We start from the raw sequence: 21,659 nt of genomic DNA, 5'->3' as shown, positions 1-21,659 counted from the left end.
CTCTTGTGTTGCAGTCTTGTGCGTACCTCAATAGCTCCTGCATGTTCTTCAGTAACTTTTGCTGCGTTTACGTACTTTTCACAGTGCAGTTGTAGCTCGGTAAGGCCAAGGGACTGTGCACCCGTGTTGTGCAAACACGCCAGAGACAGTGGTAATGTGGATGACTTTACAGTGTGTGATGTGTAGTATTTCTCCAATCCAGACAAACACACTGCTTTATTGTGTTTTTGAAGTGTGTCTAACACTGGTGACAACTCCTCAAACGTAGCAGAAGGAATCTTTCTTTTTGAAGGACTGCTTCTTCTGCCTTTCACCACAGACGGTCCGTTTATATTTTCATCAAGAGTCTTTTTTTGTACTGCTGAAGATGTAAAGTCAATGTTATGGCCAACCTCTGGCTGTATCTTGGTTGTGTTCCCCGGCAAAACCCAGTAGGCTGGTTCATCTGTGACTGTCTTTGTGCCACGGATCCTCACTGTTGCCTCCACTTTAAACAGAAGTGCAGCAACATGGGTGCAGGTCTCAGCAACTCCGGCCATACAGGTGCAGTGTGCGGCTTCGATCTTTCCCGTGGTGCTTACAATTACCCATGGTTCATTCAATCTTTGGGAGTGCAGTACCTGTAACATACAAGGACAAGGTTGATGTAAAGACAATAAATGAAATGAGACAGGGAGGACACAAATTGGCGTTAATAATTTGCCCGATTATCAATGTGTTAATTTGCATCTACTTTACAAGTTCAATGATAAATGTATAACATTAATTATGGTGGGGGGTGGACAATGGCTATTTCACTCGATGCACTCCAGCTGACTTACCTTGGTATGAATGACGATGTACTCAGAGTTTGGCGGCTTGAAAATAGCCAAATCTTGCACCCAGCCGTTTGTAACTTGGATGTGCGCCTCCAGCGACTTGTAATTACGAAACTGGTTCGCTGTGTAAGCGCTTACTCCACAAACAAGATACGTGAAGATATCGGGGTAGGACAGTGGCGGTAAGTCGTCTGGGTCTTTACTCCACTGCCGTATTTCATATGGGTCCAGATTTGCGATGCACACTTTTTTTCAAGTACCGCTGCTTCACCTCTGGACGCAATCGGTCTCTATACCATCCGTTTTCTTTTGAGCTGCTTTTAAGCATGTTTCTTGTCGCCGTCGTTCCAACACAGTGAGTTTGTTTTGATTCGTAGACCCCGCGCCGCGCTCCCACAATACATTGCGGCGTGACGTCAACTCCAAAGCCCATGTTATCGTCCCAGAATGCATTGTGTGCAAAAAAAACATGGCCGCTCTCACGGCTTCAAAATAGTTTTAAACAACGAAGATTTAATGAATGACAAAAAAACTGCAGTTATTCTCAAGTATGTTTTTTATGTAGTGGAGATAATTTGTAACATATTTAGAGTAACTTGTCATAATAGTCGGGGTTCCTTTTAAGAGGTCTTGAGAGGTCTTTTAAAATTCTCCTCTGCCATTTGTCCTCAGCAGATGGCGCTGTTGGTTAAAAAAAATCCTCCCACTCCGCTGTGCCCTCACGTCGCCTGACTACACTTGGAAAAGAAAACTGGGCTTAGAATAGAAACACATTAACTGGTGCCCGCAGACTAACTAGCTTCAGGCAGACATCTTCTCCGAGGTTGTCGGTGTGCAGGTTACACGATGGATTACGACCAAAGATACAAAAGGAACCAGGTAAACCCCGAGGAAAACCAAAACGCCAGACACCCGAGACAGATGACAGATGTGTCTGGACAGGATCAAACACTTCCAAATCCAAATGTTCACGGAAATCCACAAGTGCCAACTGGACAGCCACGGTAGTAAGTACAAAGTTTGTGTTGATAAAACAAAGAACTGAAAACTGAAAAACAAAGCAAAACACACACACACACACAGAGAGAGAGAGCTCATGTTGTCATTTATAGATCCACAGAGGAGGCTGAATAAACCGCCTCTTATGTGCAAATTTCTTCATTGCCTAACATTTATTCTATTTGTGTTACATTTTATTTACTGGAGTAGATTTCTGTTTTCCTATAGAGCTGACTTTCACTTTCGTTTCACGGAATCGGAGAGTGAAACGTTGCCTTCAATGTTCGTGGTAAAGCACAGCTTCTATGTATACGAAGAAAGTATCTTTTATAAGCAGTTTTATAAGCATGTTGAGCAAAGTAAACAGGCGTTTTATCAAAGTGCAGTCTGTAAAGATGTCTTGATTTTACTCAAGTAAACAGAAATCACATGAACATTAGAAAGGAAACAGATGATTTTAAAACCATAGCAGTGCAATTTACTTTGTCCCTTCAAAGCAGCATCATATTAGTTTCATTACCACATACTTTTGGATATTCTTAAACTGCTGGTGGTTTTGCTTTTGAGTGGCTTTTTGGCCATACGTAATATTTATCCTTTATTTTTTTTTTTATGTTTTTTAAGACTTCAGTACAAAATTTCCTCAAATACAGAAATACAAAGAAAACAAGGGAAAAAATGATGGAATGCAAAATGATATCCCTTACATAACTACTGGAAATTTTCACTTGAATCGTTTTCAGCTAAATGTATGCAGTAAGTTTTTAGCTACTGCTGTGTAACCTAGCCTAACCAAACCTCAGACATGAACGAGAGACATAGAAATTAAGTCATGACAGCTCAGATGTTGCCCGGATTAACAAGGTGTTGAGGAACCAGGACACACTGATGAGAAGTGGGCTACTGGAACAAGAAGCCACAGCTGGGCAAGAGATGAAAATAGGGTGCTGTTGGAATGCTACTATGTAAGTTAATCCCAGCAGAAGAGGTTACATGAATAGAATGAGGGGACCTATGGAATCCTCAATACCCAGCATCCAGATTGACAGCGAAACAACTAGTAGCTCAGTGTTACAACATTGGGAAGAAGGAACTGCTCTCGTGGCTAGAAATTGACGAGGTACACCACAGAAATAGAAGGCAGGAAAATAAACCAGCTGTTCTCCACAGAACCATCCAAGGTGTACTCTCTTGCACAAGATCAACAGGACCCTAAGAGCCTTCTTATAGAACTCTAGTGTTGTTCGCCACATCCCCATTAAGGCCATCTTCAAGCCCAAAGCACAAATCACTGTCAAGTCGCGGGATCTAAAAAGTAGATGCGCTCTTCCCACTACTGTTTTGCATAGGCCTGAATCCCTCAGTGAGGTCATTGACGAGACTGGCTACAGATACTGGCTGTATCCCAATTCAGGGTCTGCAGCCTTAAAGGCCGCCTTTTAAGGCTGATTACGTCACAGCGACGCGACGAAGGCTGTCCCAATTCAAAGGCTGCTCGAAATGCGGCCCTGAAATGCGTCCTTCATTTCCCTGAATTTTAAGGATGTGTAGACTTTGTGGCCCAACATATCCCAGAATGCATAGCGCAAAAAACGGCGGAAGAGGGGCGCACGAAGAGTAAACTTTTAAAAGTAAGTACTGAATATTATGTCACTTATTTATGTGCAAATGTTTAATAAAGAAGAACATTAAAACATTCCTGTTGGCCACATGTCAGCAAAGTTATGTGACATTAGCGACGTTTGTACTAACTTGGTTTTAAAGCCTTTACTTTAAAATATACGCCGTTCAATAGTCGACCTTAATCTTACAGAAAATTTGATTATTTTATGGATATTTAAAGTAAGCACTGAGACAAATTTACTAATGCCAACATATTAAAAGAACAATATTTGTCTCTTATATATAACACAGTTATATATACAGTGAAGATTTAAGGTGACAGGAAATATGAATAAATGCAGCTTGAATTTTTACTGCAGCTCAGTATTTGAAACAGTCATTCACTGCTGTAATAACTAATAATGATTGAAATGATAACTTTAATATTGGCCATATTGTATTTATATTAGTTAATACAATATGGCCAATATCACAAGTAAGATGACTTTAGTCTCATGAACAACATGAGCTAATTGTTATTTACTAGCTAATCTTAAAATGACTGTTCAGTACAGAAATGAAGCCCAATAATCATGATTCCACAGTCCCGTGGTCTCAGCCTCAGATACTTATCAAATCAAAGCTCATGTAGAAACAAACAAACAAATGAACAAAATATTTTTTCCTTCATTTCTGTCAAATAATGCTGTATGAAATGGTTCCAGCTGTTAGTGTCATGGTTGCTAGGCAACCTGGGCAGCGCCACGGAGGCTAGACCGTCCCATTTCAGAAACCTCGCACTTCCAGCCTTAGCGGCCTTTGAGTACGCGGCCCTTGTGGACCGTTAAGGCTGCGTACTTTAAGGCTGCAGACCCTGAATTGGGATACAGCCACTGTCAGCCACCTCCTCTACATGGATGACATCAAGCTGTATGCCAAGAGTTAACGAGATATCGATTCACTGATCCAAACCACCAGGACGACATCGGAATGTCATTCAGATTTGAGAAGTGTGGTCAGATAGTAACATAGAGAGTGAAGGTAGTCAGACTGGAGGTGATCGAACTACCAGAAGGCAACTATGCAGACAGCTACAAATACCTGGGATTCCCACATGCAAATGGGAACCACGAAAAGCAGCTAGGAAGCTGCAACCACCAAGTACCTGCAGAGGGTCAGGCAAGTCCTGAAGGCATCAGCTGAATGGTTAAAAACAAGATCCAGGCTATCAACACCTACATTCTGCCTGTGATCAGGTACCCTGCTGGGATAATAAGGCTGGCCAAAGGAGCCACTGACATTAAGACATCATCACTGTGTTCTGCATAGTGCTCATTACTCTGCAGTATACATTATTATTAGTATTAATAATAATAATTTCTAGACCAGTGTAGCATTGCAAATTGTACCACACTGATGAGAAAAAGATACTCAAACTGTACTTGGATATACCTTATTGACAATATTTTACCTATACTATTTTTTTAAATTTTTTTACATTATTTTAATAAAGCTTAAATGAAGTGTATGAATAAACTTAAACTACTGATCAAGTTAAATTAATTTGTTAGCGGAGGTGAAACTGCAACGTTTTCTAAATACTTTCAAAATACCTCATTATAAGTGAACAAAGGAAATATTCGACACCAGAAGCACTCAGTTTTTGCATTGTTCTTCTCCTGCCTTAATACCAACAGTCACACTGTGTCTCTGTCCTTGTTTCAGCTCAGATGGATACACCATTATCCCACCAAATGAATCTAAGCGAAACGAGATGAAAACAAGTAACTATGACACCAATTTGATCTTCATTTATTTGACATTTCTCTCCAAATGTATGAAATGAGAGGTCTGTTGTTGTTGCTGCAGTTGCTCAAAAAGAAGAAGAGGCTCTTAACAGATGGAAAGAAACACAGAGAGTCCCCTCTGTATGTGTGAATCCAGAGAGGCTTGGTAATCTGTCCTTACCCTCTACCTTCACCATTTCTATATTTATCTTCACATCCTCACTTACTGACATTTGGCATTCTGATCTTTTATCCAGGTGGTGATGTCACACTGGCTGAAGTCAGGCAAAAACAGCAAATAAATCATCAATCCATGAAACTGCAGAAGAAAGTACATGCCAAGTTATTCACTCTGGAAAGCATCCATTTATTTTCTGTGGAGCTTTACATATATCTAAATATTACAGCAAATTATTTACACATACCATTTTTGTCTGCTGCCATAAAAAAAAACAAAAAACAGACAGTGCATGAAAACATGCCATGTTTGAGATGCAGTAATACATTTCTACTTTAGCTCGCATCCTCTCCTGTTCATCCAAAAATAAAATATTTCATTTCAAATGCTCTTTCTAGATAAAAAAGGCTGAGGATGACAAGAGGAAGAGACAGGAAGAGGAGGAAAAGTGGCAGAAGATGAAAGCAATACAGAGGGAGAAGGTAAGCATAAAATCAAAACATCAAGCAGATTATTATCAGATTATTGTTGTAGTCTTTAGTTTACCATGTAAAGGTAACTGTTGCTGAATAATTGAATTAAATCAAGGGTATGTACTAGAGATGGACCGATCCGATATTACATATCGGTATCGGTTCGATACTGACCTAAATTACTGGATCGGATATCGGAGAGAAATAAAAAAAAAAAATCCATTAAATATCAAAAAAGCACCTCACAAAACTTACGATATGGCGTAACTCGGCTCATAACCGTAGCACGTCGGAGCAGTATGCATCACGTGATAGAGCGGCTGTGGCGTGCGAGACCTGTTGTCTGGTTGAGCATTCGGAGCCTCGCTACCAAACCGGCATTTCATCTCCGAGGAAGTGATCCCAGAGAGAAGTAAAGCAAGTGTGTAAGTTCATCTCTGAATGTTTGTAAAGCATTCCAGCGTTAAGCTTAACAACAGATATATGGAGCGACTGCCTCTTCTCCCTCTCTCTCCTGCTCCTACTTCAATCATGAAACTGCTTAATGATCAGCTGATCACCTGATTCTGTCGCAGGTCTGTCTCTCTTGTTTGTTTATTGCCCACTTTGCACCAGAAAGAGGAAACCAGCAGCTGAACAACAGCAGCACGTTTAACCTTGATAAGCTGTTGTTAGAATTTATTTAATATTACTTTCTACTCGAGGATCTTTTTCTACGTAGCTGACGGCTGGTAACTGTGCAGGGGCGGATCTAGCAAAGTTTAGCCAGGGGGGCCGATAGGGCATTAACAGGGAAAAGGGGGCACAAAGACATACTTTTCTTTCTTATTCTCATTTAAAATGTCGAGCTTTTAATAAATAATTATCTGAATCTTACACCCAAAGTTTTAATCTGATGTAAAATGTATAGAAGTCCGTTACTGTATATAGTAACTATTAAGTCTAATATACCCTAGTAAGCTATACTACTTTTTCCTTTGGGAAGGTACCATCTGTGCAGTCTGCAATTCTGTTGAAGAAAGATGTTGAATCTATTTAATTATTCTTGAAAAATAATTTATTTCTGGGCATTTTTTTTTCACACTGCACCAAATTAAAGTTGATTACGTCGATTAAGCATCATGAGGTGGGGGGTGGTTCCCTATTTTTTTTTTTTTTTTTGCAGGGAGTTTTAGAACCCTATTAGTTAGGGTGCTTACTCTTTAAAATACCAGAATAGGGAGGATGGAGTAGGTCTAAGTTTATTAGATTGATCAGTATTGCTGAACTATGAAATATTTTGGGTGCAGTGTATTTTTTTGCATACAGGTATAACAGAATAGCTTTAGTGTTTGTTTGTTTTTTAAACTTGAGTTTGAACTTATACAAAATGCAGCAAGATGTTTAAAAAAACAGTTTTGTTGTTTAAAAAACACACTATATCGGATTCATATCGGTATCGGCCGATATCCAAATTTATGCTATCGGTATCGGACATAAAAAAGTGGTATCGTGCCATCTCTAGTATGTACTAATGTCTTGTAGCAAACCATTTGTAATGCTTCAATGCTAAAAACAAAAGATCTGATGGATTTGATTAGAGTGAATACAAGGCTGAGGCCATTGTCTACAGTGGCACTGTATTTCCAGGTTAGCCTAAAACAACAGATGCAAACAGGTAAAACACAACACTGCACATTGTAAACTAGAGCAGGCAGCTAACAGCAAGAACTCGTATTCTTCTACCAAGGCTAATTCCATCCACATGTAAAAACTGATTTCCTGGATCCAATCGTATCACCACCATAGTTATTCACTTCTAATTAAGTCCAAACCCCATTTTTGGTGAAATTCCCATGCAAATCCTACTCACAGACATATAGCTAAATCAATCACATTTCCTCACCAGTGAGCATGACAAGTTACTTTTTATTACTGTTATGTTAGTGCTCAGAAGCTTATAAATCTACCCCATGGAACTAATTTTTCTTCCCTTAGTGAGGAGTAATATCATGCTTACCCTGCAGATGTCAGTAGAGACAAGCATCAACATGAGCTCTAGCGAGAGTTTCTCTCACACACACTTGGCACTAAAGCTATGTGAGAACTAACAGATTAATGGACTTTGGAGTTTTCAGCCCCCAAAGAAAAGCTCTTCACTCAGACGTATTCTACTCAACGTTTGGCCCTGCTGTCTTTCCAATAATGGTGATAGAGTAATGCGGAAGGCTGATTAATGGCAAAGACCAAGCCAGTATTCCACAGATCTTTGTCTGTTGTGCCATGACCTCTGTGACAACATAGAACAGAGTATCGGTAATCCAGCAAATAAATACATACATATAAAACAACATGCTGGGTCACACTACATTTCACCCCTGTCTCTGGACTCTCACCACCACCCTCTTTATCTTAAACAGCACACCATGTCCTATTTTACAGTAAGACCATGGTACGAGAAAATAAAGTCTGTGATGCCAGAAAAAGATCATTAAAATAGACAGTACTAGGAGGGATTTTCACCGATGTGACCAAAAATATTTATCACGATATACATTTGAAAATTTGCGATAACGATATAAATGACACTAGACAAAATACTTTACAACTCCACAACTTTATTAGTGCAAAAAAACCCCATCAATGTATTTTCACTTAAGCAAGCAGCTGTTTTTTGCATTAAAGTTATATAAAAATTTCCAGTGTTCGTGCCCAACAAGCATGACTAGCATGTGTATGCATGAATGTTACAGTCCATATAGCATGCTCTAATGTAATGGCTCCGTTAGTCACTTTGGTTAATGTCACTTGCACATTTGGGGGAAAGCAGGTTCGTGGCACGGCAACTGAGTGTGATGTATTGCAGGCTGAGCGTCTACTGGAGAAGGAGCGGCAGGAAGATCAGAGGAGGAGGGAGGAGTTTGAGCAGGACCGCCTCAGGTTAGCCCTGGATCGGGGTTGCTTGGGTTTCATTGCTGTTGCCTTCTGGTATTGTGTGCAGTGTTGTGTTCTGTCATGCTCTAACATGGATCTCTGTTAGTTATATTCAGCATCAGATGTCACAAGAGCAGGCGGAGTGCTGATATGTGTCTAATTTCCTATATGTGTCCCAGTAAAATATGACTTGTCATTGAGCATTCACCAAAGCAGCAGCTGATCTCAGTGGAATGAGCTGGTAGTTGCATAGATCCTATACAGAAGCCATAAACAGAACCTAATTTTAGTGAGGTAAAACTAAGTCTATGCTTTCGTTCATCTTATTATTAGTCGTAGTATCATTGTTATTATTATGATTATTTATTTGATTTGATTTTAAAAGCAATTTTTTGGTTGTAAGTTGAATTCTTAAATCCTTCTTCACATTAAAGTGCAGGACCATAACTAAATCATCATCAATGCAGCTGTGGTCTTCCCTGAAATTATGTCAGCATGCTGTCAATTCAATAATAAAAGTACAACTACAGTACAGTACAGCCCACCAGGTGGCCCCAGCCAACATTTTGGGAATCACTGCTCTAACCCATTCACTACTAGGTTATATCAATCAATGGTATTCTGCACTCTCAATGGTAGCAACTAAAATCACTTGTCTGGAAGTTGACCCAAAGGTTTATCTTGGGTCCCGCCCACTTCCTGCTGCCATTGGTTATTTGGCCCAAAGTTGCTTGAAGTTTCTGAATGTCATTCCCTTTCTATAGTCTCTGGTTGCCACGGCACTGGAAAACATTTGCATAGTTGATGCAGCTTAAGCGTTGAGCTGGAGAAAAACAACAGCCCTGTCAAATTCCACAAATTACAGTAGTACTTGTGGAGGGTATAATAGAGAAAGTGAAGAAAGTATCAAAATGTTTTTCAGCGTCTCCCAGCACACAAGCACAGACAGAGCATGCTTCTCATAACTACTAAATAAATATAAGCCAGTGGAAACCTTTGGCTTCATACCGGATTTAAACCCCAAAATTGCAGGTGAAAGTTCTGTGCCACCATAGTTTTAATGTAGTGTAATTTTTCTTTTTCTGAAAGGACTCTCTCTCTCAGGCATCTTGAATTACAACATGCTGTAAGGTTTGCTCCACATACTTCCTAGCCTGACTTTAATATATATTTTCCTTTCAAAATATGTCTTACAAATTAAAGCCGAGAAAAAACAGAAACATTATTCCGTGCTCTCCAAAAAAAGTCATGAGATTTTATTAAATATAGACAGACTAATGATTCAGAGCGTCTACTGTAACTACAGCCCCTTCATTCCTTTTTGTCTGACCACTTTAAATCCATTACCCCAACAGCCACGATGTTACTGGAATATGATCCCTGGCTGACTCCCAAGGTAATTGCTTGTCAAGTGGCATCCCTGGTTTCCTTACAAGGTAAACAAAAACAGGAGACAGCAGACCAGTGTACAGAACTGAAGAAACAATGATGATATTTAGAAAAGGGGCTAATGGGTAGCAGAGCAGATGCTCTGTGCACAGTCGGGACAGTGTCACACGGGGACAAACAAACGTGGTCAGCCTTTGTCAGACTGTCAGCTTTTCAGGTCTGTGGAGTGTCTGCTGATTAAAATAATACTTAAGGCCTTATTATTTCTGTGTGTGTGTGTGTGTGTGTGTGTGTGTGTGTGTGTGTGTGTGTGTGTGTGTGTGTGTGTGTGTGTGTGACCATGTCTGCTGCACGACAGAAGAAATAAAGTGTTTATCTATTGCAGAACACAGGAGAGGTTTCTTCAGAATTTCGAGAGGAAAGCTTCATCAGCGTCCACCACTGCCATACGCACGTCATCCAGGGTAAGGTGGTGTCCAAATCATATATGTTTTGCTTACTCTGTGCAGCAGTGGGCCTATGCATGCATGTGCTCTATGCATCCTAGGAGTCAGTGCTAACTCTCATATGTGTGGCGTCAGAGAATCTGTGTGGTATTTTACACAAGTAGATCTACATTTGTAGACTGTTTTCTGAGTAAATACCCTTAGGTGCAGAATTTTCATCGTCTGAGGCCACACGGATATTAAACTATATCCCATGTAGGTCGGGTAGGGGTCGGGAGCTTACGTTTATCTACTGGTCATACATGGAGCACACACCGGTACAGTAAGATTACAGATGAGTAAAAGGAAAGAAAATACACCGATAAATATGCCAATGTTTTTGGGGGAGTTTCCTATTATTTTTTTTGTTTTGTATGTATTTTTTATATTCTTGTTACTTGTCAGTATTGTCTTTCTACCTCTTTCAGCCTCTGTTGTTTTTAATGTCTGCTTCCTTTTGTCTTTACTCAGCCTCTCTTTCTCTCTGAATGTTGGTTTTCTTAGAATGGAAGCGGTGGAAGGCTAGGAAAGTTCAAGGGACTTCCCAGAGTTCACACTGAGCAGAGACAGAGACACAACATGACATGACTGCAAGGTTTTCTGCAGAAGACAGAACAGGGTTGTATAACGTGTGCTGGAAGAAGTACACTCAACAAAAATATAAACGCAACACCTTTGTTACTGCTCCCATTCCCCATGGGATGGACGTAGAGACCTAAAATTCATTCCAGATACACAATATAACCATCCCTCCCAAACAGTGGTCACAAATCAGCCCAAATGTGTGGTAGTGGGCACATCTGCTATATTGAGATAATCCATCCCACCTCACAGGTGTGCCACATCAGGATGCTGATCTGACATCATGAGTAGTGCACAGGTGTACCTCAGACTGCCCACAACAAAAGGCCACCCTGGAATGTGCAGTTTTTTGCGCTATTGGGGGTCTGGGGACCCAGAACCGGTCAGTATCTGGTGTGACCACCATTTGCCTCATGCAGTGCAACACATCGTCGCATGGAGTCTATCAGATTGTCAATTGTGGCCTGTGGAATGTTGGTCCACTCCACTTCAATGGCTGTGCGAGGTTGTTGGATATTCGTGGGAACTGGTACACGCTGTCGTATACGCCGGTCAAGCACATCCCGAACATGCTCAATGGGTGACATGTCCGGTGAGTATGCTGGCCATGCAAGAACTGGGACATTCTCAGCTGCCATCTGCCCTGAACAATGTGAACCATGATTCATCCGTGAAGCGCACACCTCTCCAACGTGCCAGACGCCATCGAATGTGAGCATTTGCCCACACAAGTCTGTTACGGCGACGAGCTGGAGTCAGGTCAAGACCCCGATGAGGACGACGGGCATGCAGTTGAGCGTCCCTGAGACGGTTTCTGACAGTTTGTGCAGAAATTGTTTGGTTGTGCAAACCAATTGTTCCAGCAGCTGTCTGGGTGGCTGGTCTCAGACGATCTTGGAGGTGAACCTGCTGGATGTGGAGGTCCTGGGCTGGTGTGGTTACACGAGGTCTGCGGTTGTGAGGCCGGTTGGATGTGCTGCCATATTCTCTGAAACGCCTGTGGAGACGGCTTATGGTTGAGAAATGAACATTCAATGCACGGGCGACAGATCTGGTTGACATTCCTGCTGTCAGCATGCCAGTTGCACGCTCCCTCATTGCTTGTGACATCTGTGGCATTTTGCTGTGAGACAAAACTGCACATTCCAGGGTGGCCTTTTGTTGTGGGCAGTCTGAGGTACACCTGTGCACTACTCATGATGTCAGATCAGCATCCTGATGTGGCACACCTGTGAGGTGGGATGGATTATCTCAATATAGCAGATGTGCCCACTACCACACATTTGGACTGATTTGTGACCACTGTTTGGGAGGGATATTGTGTATCTGGAATGAATTTTAGGTCTCTACGTCCATCCCATGGGGAATGGGAGCAGTAACAAAGGTGTTGCGTTTATATTTTTGTTGAGTGTATGTAGAGGGAAAAATAAAAACCAAAAAAACCTGTTCCTCCCTAACGGATCACTTGTCTTGTCAGTCTAATAATGTGAATGGAAAAGACAATCACTTAAATGGGGGTGTATAAAAATGGCAGATTAAAAAAAACATATTTACTTTGAAACATTGACTCCCCAAGTCGGCATTAGAAGATACAAAATTCAAAACTGAGGTTTAAAAAAGCTAAATTCTGAAATAAATGGTATAAAAAGTAATACATTTTCACTTATGTATAAATTCCGAGTCACTAAGAGAGGATAATTATACCAAAATTGCAAGTGTCCAAAAATTTATTAATTTATAAGACTGATGTAGTGGCTAAAAAAATTGCACAATAATAATGTCAGGTCATAAGATTGCACATCAAACTTTTAATGTAGCATCTGAGTATTGTGAGTAAACAGTAAAACGTGAAACAAATACAAAACAACATGTCAAAACTGTCTTTGTAAGTAAAGATCATTAAGTTAAAAAAATAGTGAAAAAATCCCAAACTTACATAAAAATATAATTTAAATCAATAATTCCATCCATGTATTTTTGAATGAATTCCATCTTTCCTCCATTTATGTGGTTCAAGTGTACCCCGCCTTTCGCCCGAGTACACGCTGAGCAGGTCACATGTGTGCCGCAAGGCTACTTAATTCAATACAAGATAGAAAAATAAAATTACCTTTCGACCACATAATTCCAAATGGTAATTATAAAATTATCCCATAATTATTCTACTTTGAAAATGTCCTCAGGCGATCATTTACTCTGGCTATAAATAACTCTAAATACCATTTCTCTTAATCATTGCAGGGGCAATGGCTTATTGTCTTACAACAACTAGATGCTGTAAGCCTCTGAAAATTCAAGGCTATTTTTAGCTCAGAAAATCTGCTTTTATTGCAGAGTGTTGAAAGCTTCTGTCAGAAAGTAAAACATAGTGCTAATAACATGCGTGCTCTCCACCCGACCTATCAGTGATGTTACACAGGAGAAGAAGCGGGGAAATGTTTTCTTTTTTTTTTTTTTTTTTTTTTTTTTTAAACAGTTTTTATTCATTATCAAGAAAAGCATAAAACAGAACAAAGCAGACAAAAAAGAAAGAAAAGAAAAAAACCCCAAAGGGAATATATTAAAGTCATTATATACCTGTACAAATACACATATGGGGTAAAGAGGAGAGAGAGAAAAAACAAACAAAAAACAAACAAACATATTTTCGCTCAATTACCCACAGATTTAGAAAGAGAAAAAGATAAACTCCAAGAGTGAATTGTTGTCCTTTACGCTTACTTCCTATTTAACTGAGAACATCTTAATCGCAACCACCCCCCTCAACAGTTGGGACAAATCATTTGGCAAATAAGAAAGCAAAGGGGACCAAACATTGAGAAAGAGACCCTCATTTCCTCCTAAAATAGCAGCAGTTCTTTCATGAGGAATAACTTTGGAAATGTTTTCTTTGTGGACTTCTCTCACTGTTTTACTTTCTCTCTGCCTCTTTTTGAATCTTGTAGAGCTGATGCAAATCTTTCACCAGGAAAATTAGTGGTGAGAGAGATTGGGGAAAGGAGACTGTAGGTCAGACCTTGGTGCAGAAAGACACAGAAAGCAGTTCTAGTGACAAAGGAGTCTCTATTTTAGGGTGGGATACACACAGAAACAAACAGACAGGATACATAGATGATAAATAGATGATTTGGTGCTGTCTGTGACAGTAGGGTCACAGACAGTACCAAAGCATCACCTCATCCTGGTGTTCTACTTTCTCATCTCACACAACCTTCTCCCATCATATCATGTCATCACCTCTTGTCTTTCCTGCTTTCTCCAATTTTTTCATTGTGTCTCCTACATTTCTCTTCTTTAGTTGTCTGTTTTTACCACTAGTTTCTTTCCTTTCCCTGTCTCATGTCTCATTCCACATCCTTTCCCATCTTCTCTGCTCCTGTGCTCTTGCTATGCTTCCCCCCCCCCCCCCCCCCCCCCCCCCTCTTTTCTATTCTTTTCTTTTCCCTGCCTTTCCTCTCCTCTCTTTCTGCTGATACTCCCAGGCTTCAGCTCTTTCAGATCGACGTCACAGATTAAGAGATGAAAGCTTGCGGCCACAGAGCAGCAAAAGGCAAACTTCTTCATGTGGTTCTGACCAAGACCCTGGGAGCTGTTGTTCTTTCAGCATTGGCTCCATAAGTCACATTGCTCTCCCCTTCATATCCTCTATTTGTAGGCGGGTGCTTGTGTGTTTGAGTGGGAGATTTGATACTAAGCTTTGATGCAGCAGAGGGCTGACACAGGTGGGCTGTGCTCCGTCTTCCCCTCACTGACCCATTAACTCTCCTGGGAAGAAAAACAGAGTAAAAACGAGTGAGATGAATGTGTTGAATTCATTTCTTGTCAGTAATTAAGCAAACTCCAGTGTAAACTCCTCAAGTGGTATAGTGGCTGATGTATTTGCTTGGCAAGAAAAGGGTGCTGCTTTGATTCTAGCCTTCTTTTAGGAAGGGCATCCAGTGTAAAACTCAATCTAAATCAAACTTACAACACCTTGACTCCTTTTTAGCCATTCTTTTGTAGATGTGCTGCTGTGCTTTGGGGTCATTGTCCTGTTGCATAACCCAATTTAAATTATTCTCACATTTGACTCTAAAATACTTGGGTATTCAGAGGAGTTCATGGTTGACCTGCTGCCCAGGTCACGCAGCTACAAAATGAATACTGCTCAAATCATCACCCTCCACCACTGTGCTGGACAGTTTTTATCAGGTGTGTGTGCTGATATGCTATGTTTAGTTTTCTCACAACATGGTGCTGTGCATTGTGGACAAACTCTCTACTTTTGTTTTGTCTGTCTGAAACACATTGTTCTGCAAATCTTGTGGGGCTTTTTTTTTTTCAAAAGCAGCATTGCGAACCAAAGTGTAGGCAGTAGCAATTCCTTTTTAAAGAAGGAATTGTTGTAGAATTGTCACTGACATTTTTCCTAATTGGCATTGTGTTAACAAACAGTTGCTTGAGTGTGATTATTAAATAGAAAGCACTTAGATGTAGAAAAAAAGTGTGTATGAGAATAGGTGAATGAGATATGTTGAATAAACAGCATGTCTCATATAAGAGCCAGTTATTTACTTCGGCTAACTATGATCAAATGCACCTAGCTGCGACTTACCCTCCTAATGCCTACGGTAGCAGTAAGTGTGGACTTTCTCACACAATGCTTCTGCATTTTGGCTTAGTTCTAAGGTTGTATTTACCTAATCTTAAAATCTGCCAATGGCCATACTAGCTTTATGATAATCTGATACATTAACCATTAGGATTTAAACAGAGTTTAAATTTCTACACCGTAAAAAAAAAAGTCCTAAAAAACAGTAATATTCTGGCAGCTGGGGCACCAAAATAATACCATAAAATAACAGCAAAGAACTTTCCCATGAAAATATGGTTATTTCAGTAATGACAATACAGTCTTTTTCAAGTACTTTTAAACATTAAATTAGGAACAATTTAATGTGATTGAACAATGAAATTACCTCTAAACAAGGTCAATGAATGCGGCAATATGAAAAATAATACTTAAATGTACAGAAATATACAGTTAACAGTTGGTTTAAATAATAATGGATTGCATTCATATAGCGCTTCATGAGACCCTCAAAGCGCTTTACAATTCCACTTCATAATTCCCCTCTGCCCATCACCAGTAGGTGGTAGGTGAAGAGTCTTGCCCAAGGACACAACGACCGAGCGTGTCTGAGCCGGGGCTCGAACCGGCAACCTTCCGATTACAAGGCGAACTGCCAACTCTTGAGCCACGATCGCCCAAAATAACAATAATTATTATTATTATTTGATGAAAAAAAAAGTTTATACGAATCATTTTATATATTTTTCCATAGCATTACATTGGAATTTAACAGTTAAATCTTTCAAATAACAGACAAATATTTGTGAAATTATGATGCATTTGTGAATGTTTTTAACAATCTAAATATGCACATGTAAAGACAAATACATTTAAAAAACAAGAAAATTATGTTTTATTACATTTACAGTGATTTTACGTTAATTTACATTTGAAATGTAAAATCACTGTCTATTTATGTAAATTTAATGATATTCTAGAAGAACAGTACAAAACTGTAAAATACGCAGTAAACTACTTTTATATTACAATTTTTTTTACAGTGTAGAGAAGGTCTTGCTTATTTCAGCAAGATAACAACAAACCACATTTTGTATGTATTCCAACCGCACAGATCCATTTAAAATGATTTATTACAGCAGAACAACATAGTGGGAGTTGAGAAATTATCCTCACCTCAAAGAGGCACCATGAGGACAGCAGGAGGTGTTGTCAGTGGGAGAGAGGAATGTTTTTTTTTTTTTTCCAACTGTCAGACCTATGACCTTTACAATAATACAAATTCTTCAGTCTTAGCGGGCGGAAATTTGACATTTTCTTTTTTTCCCTTTTTTTTTGTCAGAGCACAGATGTGGAGGGTAAACAGACAAAGGAATCAAGAAATCTGAGAGAAGTGCAGCTGGAACACAAGAGGTATGAAGACCCTTTATATCTTATATCTTATGTAAAGTTAACATAAAAGCACACAATTTGGAAGAAACGGTGCTGAGCCACTTGATGAAAGACTCACTCAATATTAAAAAAATGTTGAAACTAAATACAAACTACCCATGCAAGAATGCTCCCAGTAAGATTAATAGTGTGTTTTTGTTCATTCCTTTTGGAACAAAACCAGTGTAGACTGGCTGGGTTGATGGATGTTAAGTGGCTGCAACTTCCACTATATATTAGTGGGTACAGAAGTTTAAAAAGCTGTCAAACACTTCCCGTTCACTGACATTTGGAGCCTGCAGGCATGTGGAGTTGTAAAATAGAACATTTGCAAGTTTTATGTGAAGCATTTTGTTAAGTTCACTATGCTTTGACAGGGTGAACGCGGTCTTTTTGGACAAGCTTGAAGGTCAAGCCAGAGGAAGCGAGAGAGAGCCAAAATTCGAAAGTACTCAGGAGGCAGAAAGTCAAGCCCCGTTGTCACACCTGAAACCAGATCCAGAACAGAGCTGCTCCGGCTGGACAGAAGAAGCTGGTGAGCTTAGACTGGACCTGTAAATAACGCTCATTGTTCTGTTTCTCATGCCTTTTTTTTTTAGTCTGGCTCAGCACTGGTTAACCAAACCTAAATCGGACATTTGAGAAGACTTGCCCACCTCATCCTTTTTCAGTGGACTCTGACTGCCTGTTTAGTCTATGTTAGGTGTAGGTGCTTTACATGCTTCAAAAATGTAGGTAGGAAACTATGTGTGGTACGTTGTGATACTGTAGCTCCGGGCATTCAAAACCTGCTGAAACTAGTGCTTTTAGTAATGGGGAGCCGTAAATGTGTGTGTGTCTCTATACTGTAAGTGTGAGTAACAAAGTATTTTCCACTTCTGCCTGGCAGTTAGCACGGATGATGCCAAATATCAAACACATTTAAATGTGTGACTTAGCAGACAGGGCACTGAGAGGATCAAAGCTTGACGCACGCAAACTTCTACTGTTTGTTATTACGATTCTGGCAGTCTTCGAGGTAAATTCTCTACTTGCGCTGAAGCAAGGCAAGACTGACAGACTCTTGGCCTGGAGCCAGACAGATGTGCCAAGGGGCAATGCCGCCCTTATACAATTGTTCTGGATTGACACCTGACTGGATACAGATGCAGATATGAATAACTCGTGTTCACAGCAAACAAAAGAAAACAGACTACCTATTGCATTTGAACATGTTCACCAAATGTGCGTTCTTTTTCAAATTATTGTGGTTAAAAACATTTATATTGTTGTATTCCTAATATTTTTAACTATGATATATAGAGAGAAATGTATAATATTTTTAACGTATTTATTAATAAATAATACTCTCTGCAAATAGAAAGTGTACATATAATCTTTTAAAAAGTGAGTTACAACAGTGGGTGTCTGCAGCCCACTGTGAAACACGGTCGAGGCGCTTTCGTTGTTTGGGACTGCTTTTCAGCTAGTGGAGTTATGAACGCAGAAAATCTCATCAGATGGTCACACCCTAACTTTCTTTATTATTTGTTAGAGAATGTTATCCCATACAGAGTAACTATGTGGGATCATAATTTACAAAAAAAAACCCATAATGCTGTAAATAAATGAAATAATTAATTGAGACGTGGAGCTTTGAAACCATAAAGACATCAAGAAAATGTTTGTTGACATAACTCAGGCAACACGGCAGTTTTTCTCATATTACAATCGGACTTCGTAGGGTTTCAGATCAGGAGGCTATGTCCATGTTTTACATACAGTCTATGGACAACGCTGAGCACACGCCCATTTCAATAGTGTCATCTTTATTCAAACCTTCTGTGCCACTTTTCACCCCGTTGAAAGTAGTTTGCCTAGCGGTCCACTGGAGGGCACTCCTGAAACTCTCAGATTGACCTAATGCATGCCCTGTTGACCTCATATTCTGTTTTGAGTTAGACCACAGTGCACAGATGACAAAACTTGAACAAAGGACAAATAAGCTAAGATCTGTATTTGGTGTAATTGCTCTTGACAAAGGAAGGGCTAAGGATGTATTGGAATCTGGTATTGGTAGTAAACAGTATCTTGTCCTACCACTCAGTTGCTTTTCATTCTTCGCTAATTGCTGTCTGAACACTAGCCACCAGCCCTATCTGCCAGCTAGCCCGATGATCATGTCTTTCCACTCTGCCGGAACCTGTTTGGGTGAAGGCCTCTCCTGTCCCTCACTATTTGCCAGCCCCACTCATCAAAGACCATCAACTAAAAAAAAACCCACCGCCTTTTTCTCGACTTCGCCAATGAATGGTTTGGCGAAAGTGTGCTTCTTCTTCGCTCTTGTTTTTATTGCCCAGTCCAATAATTTGTGGTGCAGACTGTGTTTTTACATGCAAATGATTAATTTAGGGAATGTCTGCAACCATTCATTGCTACAGATGGGAATGGAAACCAGCCTCGTGTAAGCTCTTACAATGTCACCATCAATGAGATTTATTAAAGAGAAGATCATTATATAAATTTTTTAGTCATGAATCTGCTATGTTTAACAATGATAATGCCCTATTATTACTGTGATAATCGGCGTCATCATACCCCAGCAGCATCATAATGAACGATGGGGGACTCGAGAGGAATAGTTGCTAAAGTTATCAGACAGGAGAGTCTCTATGCTGCCTGAAAGAAATGACTGTAAACATTGGAATCCCCCTTTCCTTTGTTTGACTATATTATTAACAAAATATCTAAGAAAATCAAGATTTTGGGGATTGGCTCTAGAGCGTTTGGTAACCAATCATGTGTACAAATGTTCTGCAAAACAGATCGTGCTAGCTGAAAAAGAAAATATGAAAACATGGTATGATAAGGCCTCCAGCTATACATGAGAAGGAAAGAAAGTATATTTCAGGACAATCAAGGAGCCCTCTTTCCACAGGGGTCTCAAGAGAACAACAAATTAAACTTTATGTGTATTCTTTCCTGTGTGTTTTCCAGACCCACGGGCTGAGTATGACCAGGCCCTGATGAAGCTCATCAAGAGCTTTCCAAACTGTGACAGAGACTTCCTAGAGGACATCTTTACCCAGTGTAACAGGGATTATGAGGAGGCGTCCACACTACTTATCAGCACACTGAGTTGAACTTCATGTATTATAATTTTTTTCCCCATAAACACAACAATTTACAACAGCTCCTACAGGCATCTAGAGAGAAAAGAGTTAATGAAGGAGCTGTTTGTCCTTAATTTTCTGTTTAACACTGTAGGCCATGGGCCAAATAAGCATGTTTACTCAGGGTGCAGATGGTAGAGAATTGGCAAAGACAAAGTTTATCTACTTTGATGGTAGATCAGTATACAAAGCAGAGCTGACTACAATGCATTAGACTCCTTTGAAAACATACCTACATGATATGTGCTCTATGGGATCTGTTTTTGGTTATGCTATTAATCACTGAGTGTTTGGTGTTGTGTATCTGTCTGCATTCAGTAGTGAGTCATGTTGTGGTTTTGTCTTGACATCGAGTAGAATTGATGCTCGTTTTCACCAGTTTGGTTAAAGGTCATCGCAATGACTCAAAATCTTCAGCTCATATTTGGAGCTCTTGATTAAATCAGTGTGTGCAAATGGAAGAAAGCACTAGCAACATGCATGATGCTTTTTGTTCTGTTTTATAATTAAAGTTGTGTGTAATGTATCTATAGAAAAAAAAAAATTTAAGTATGTCATTTTTGACTTTAGAAAATTGTTCTGCCACATTGTGCCAGTCGGGACAGAAACGTTCTAACAGGCACATACAAAAATGACATTTTTCCAAAGAAGTCCAGTTATTCTTTCTTGAAAACAAGGTTTTTTGTAGAAAGCCTTTTTGTTATTAGTTTCAGTTCAAAGTCAAAGTTGTTTTTAGGGGGCTGCAGGGAAACACTGTTTGGTTGAATGTTCATCACTGTTTATATTCATGTGTTGTAGCCATTTAATCCCTTTGCTTCTCATCACTGTGTTACACAGTGGGCAGTGAGCTGCTGCTGGTGCAGTAAAATTTAACCTCATAACATCAATGAACTGGACAGCACAGGTGGTTATCACCTGGTGGTGGCAACAAAAGAACAAAGGGCGTTGCTCTCAACACGAGGGGCTGAAAATCCCCTTTTACTAAAGCATGAAGTCATGAGGAGTGCTACAGAGTCATCCGGGAAATGTCTTCCCTTTGGAGAACACCAAGAAATCACATATTATTGCAGCAGTTTTACACTTAGTCATAAAGGTGATGCATTTAAATTTCAGTGAAAAATATTTACTGTGTGGTATACCCCTAAATAAACTCATCTATTTAAATCAAAGTCAGTACATTTTCATTTCTGTGTAGACAGATATTACAGTTTTGTATTGTGCATTTCAGTAGTATATCAAAAAAGATCACAGAGACATAGAGCAGAAAGCTGCTCATATTC

General features: G+C 39.7%; 1 protein-coding gene across 1 annotated transcript; it reads left to right on the top strand.

Annotated features, from left to right (window-relative positions):
- Positions 1 to 1,522: 1,522 nt before the first annotated feature.
- On the top strand, positions 1,523 to 21,548 carry epsti1 (epithelial stromal interaction 1). The gene is made up of 10 exons (XM_012925228.5): positions 1,523 to 1,825; positions 5,145 to 5,203; positions 5,289 to 5,372; positions 5,464 to 5,537; positions 5,783 to 5,866; positions 8,703 to 8,776; positions 10,545 to 10,623; positions 17,139 to 17,209; positions 17,605 to 17,762; positions 20,204 to 21,548. The coding sequence occupies exons 1-10, from the start codon at positions 1,665 to 1,667 to the stop codon at positions 20,347 to 20,349; spliced, it is 990 nt and encodes a 329-aa protein (XP_012780682.2). The 5' UTR covers positions 1,523 to 1,664; the 3' UTR covers positions 20,350 to 21,548.
- Positions 21,549 to 21,659: the final 111 nt, after the last annotated feature.

Source organism: Maylandia zebra, linkage group LG16 (assembly GCF_041146795.1).
Source record: "Maylandia zebra isolate NMK-2024a linkage group LG16, Mzebra_GT3a, whole genome shotgun sequence".
In the NCBI taxonomy this organism is placed as follows: domain Eukaryota; kingdom Metazoa; phylum Chordata; class Actinopteri; order Cichliformes; family Cichlidae; genus Maylandia; species Maylandia zebra.
Note: the sequence above shows the minus strand (reverse complement) of the source record. Positions and strands in the feature narration are given on the sequence as shown.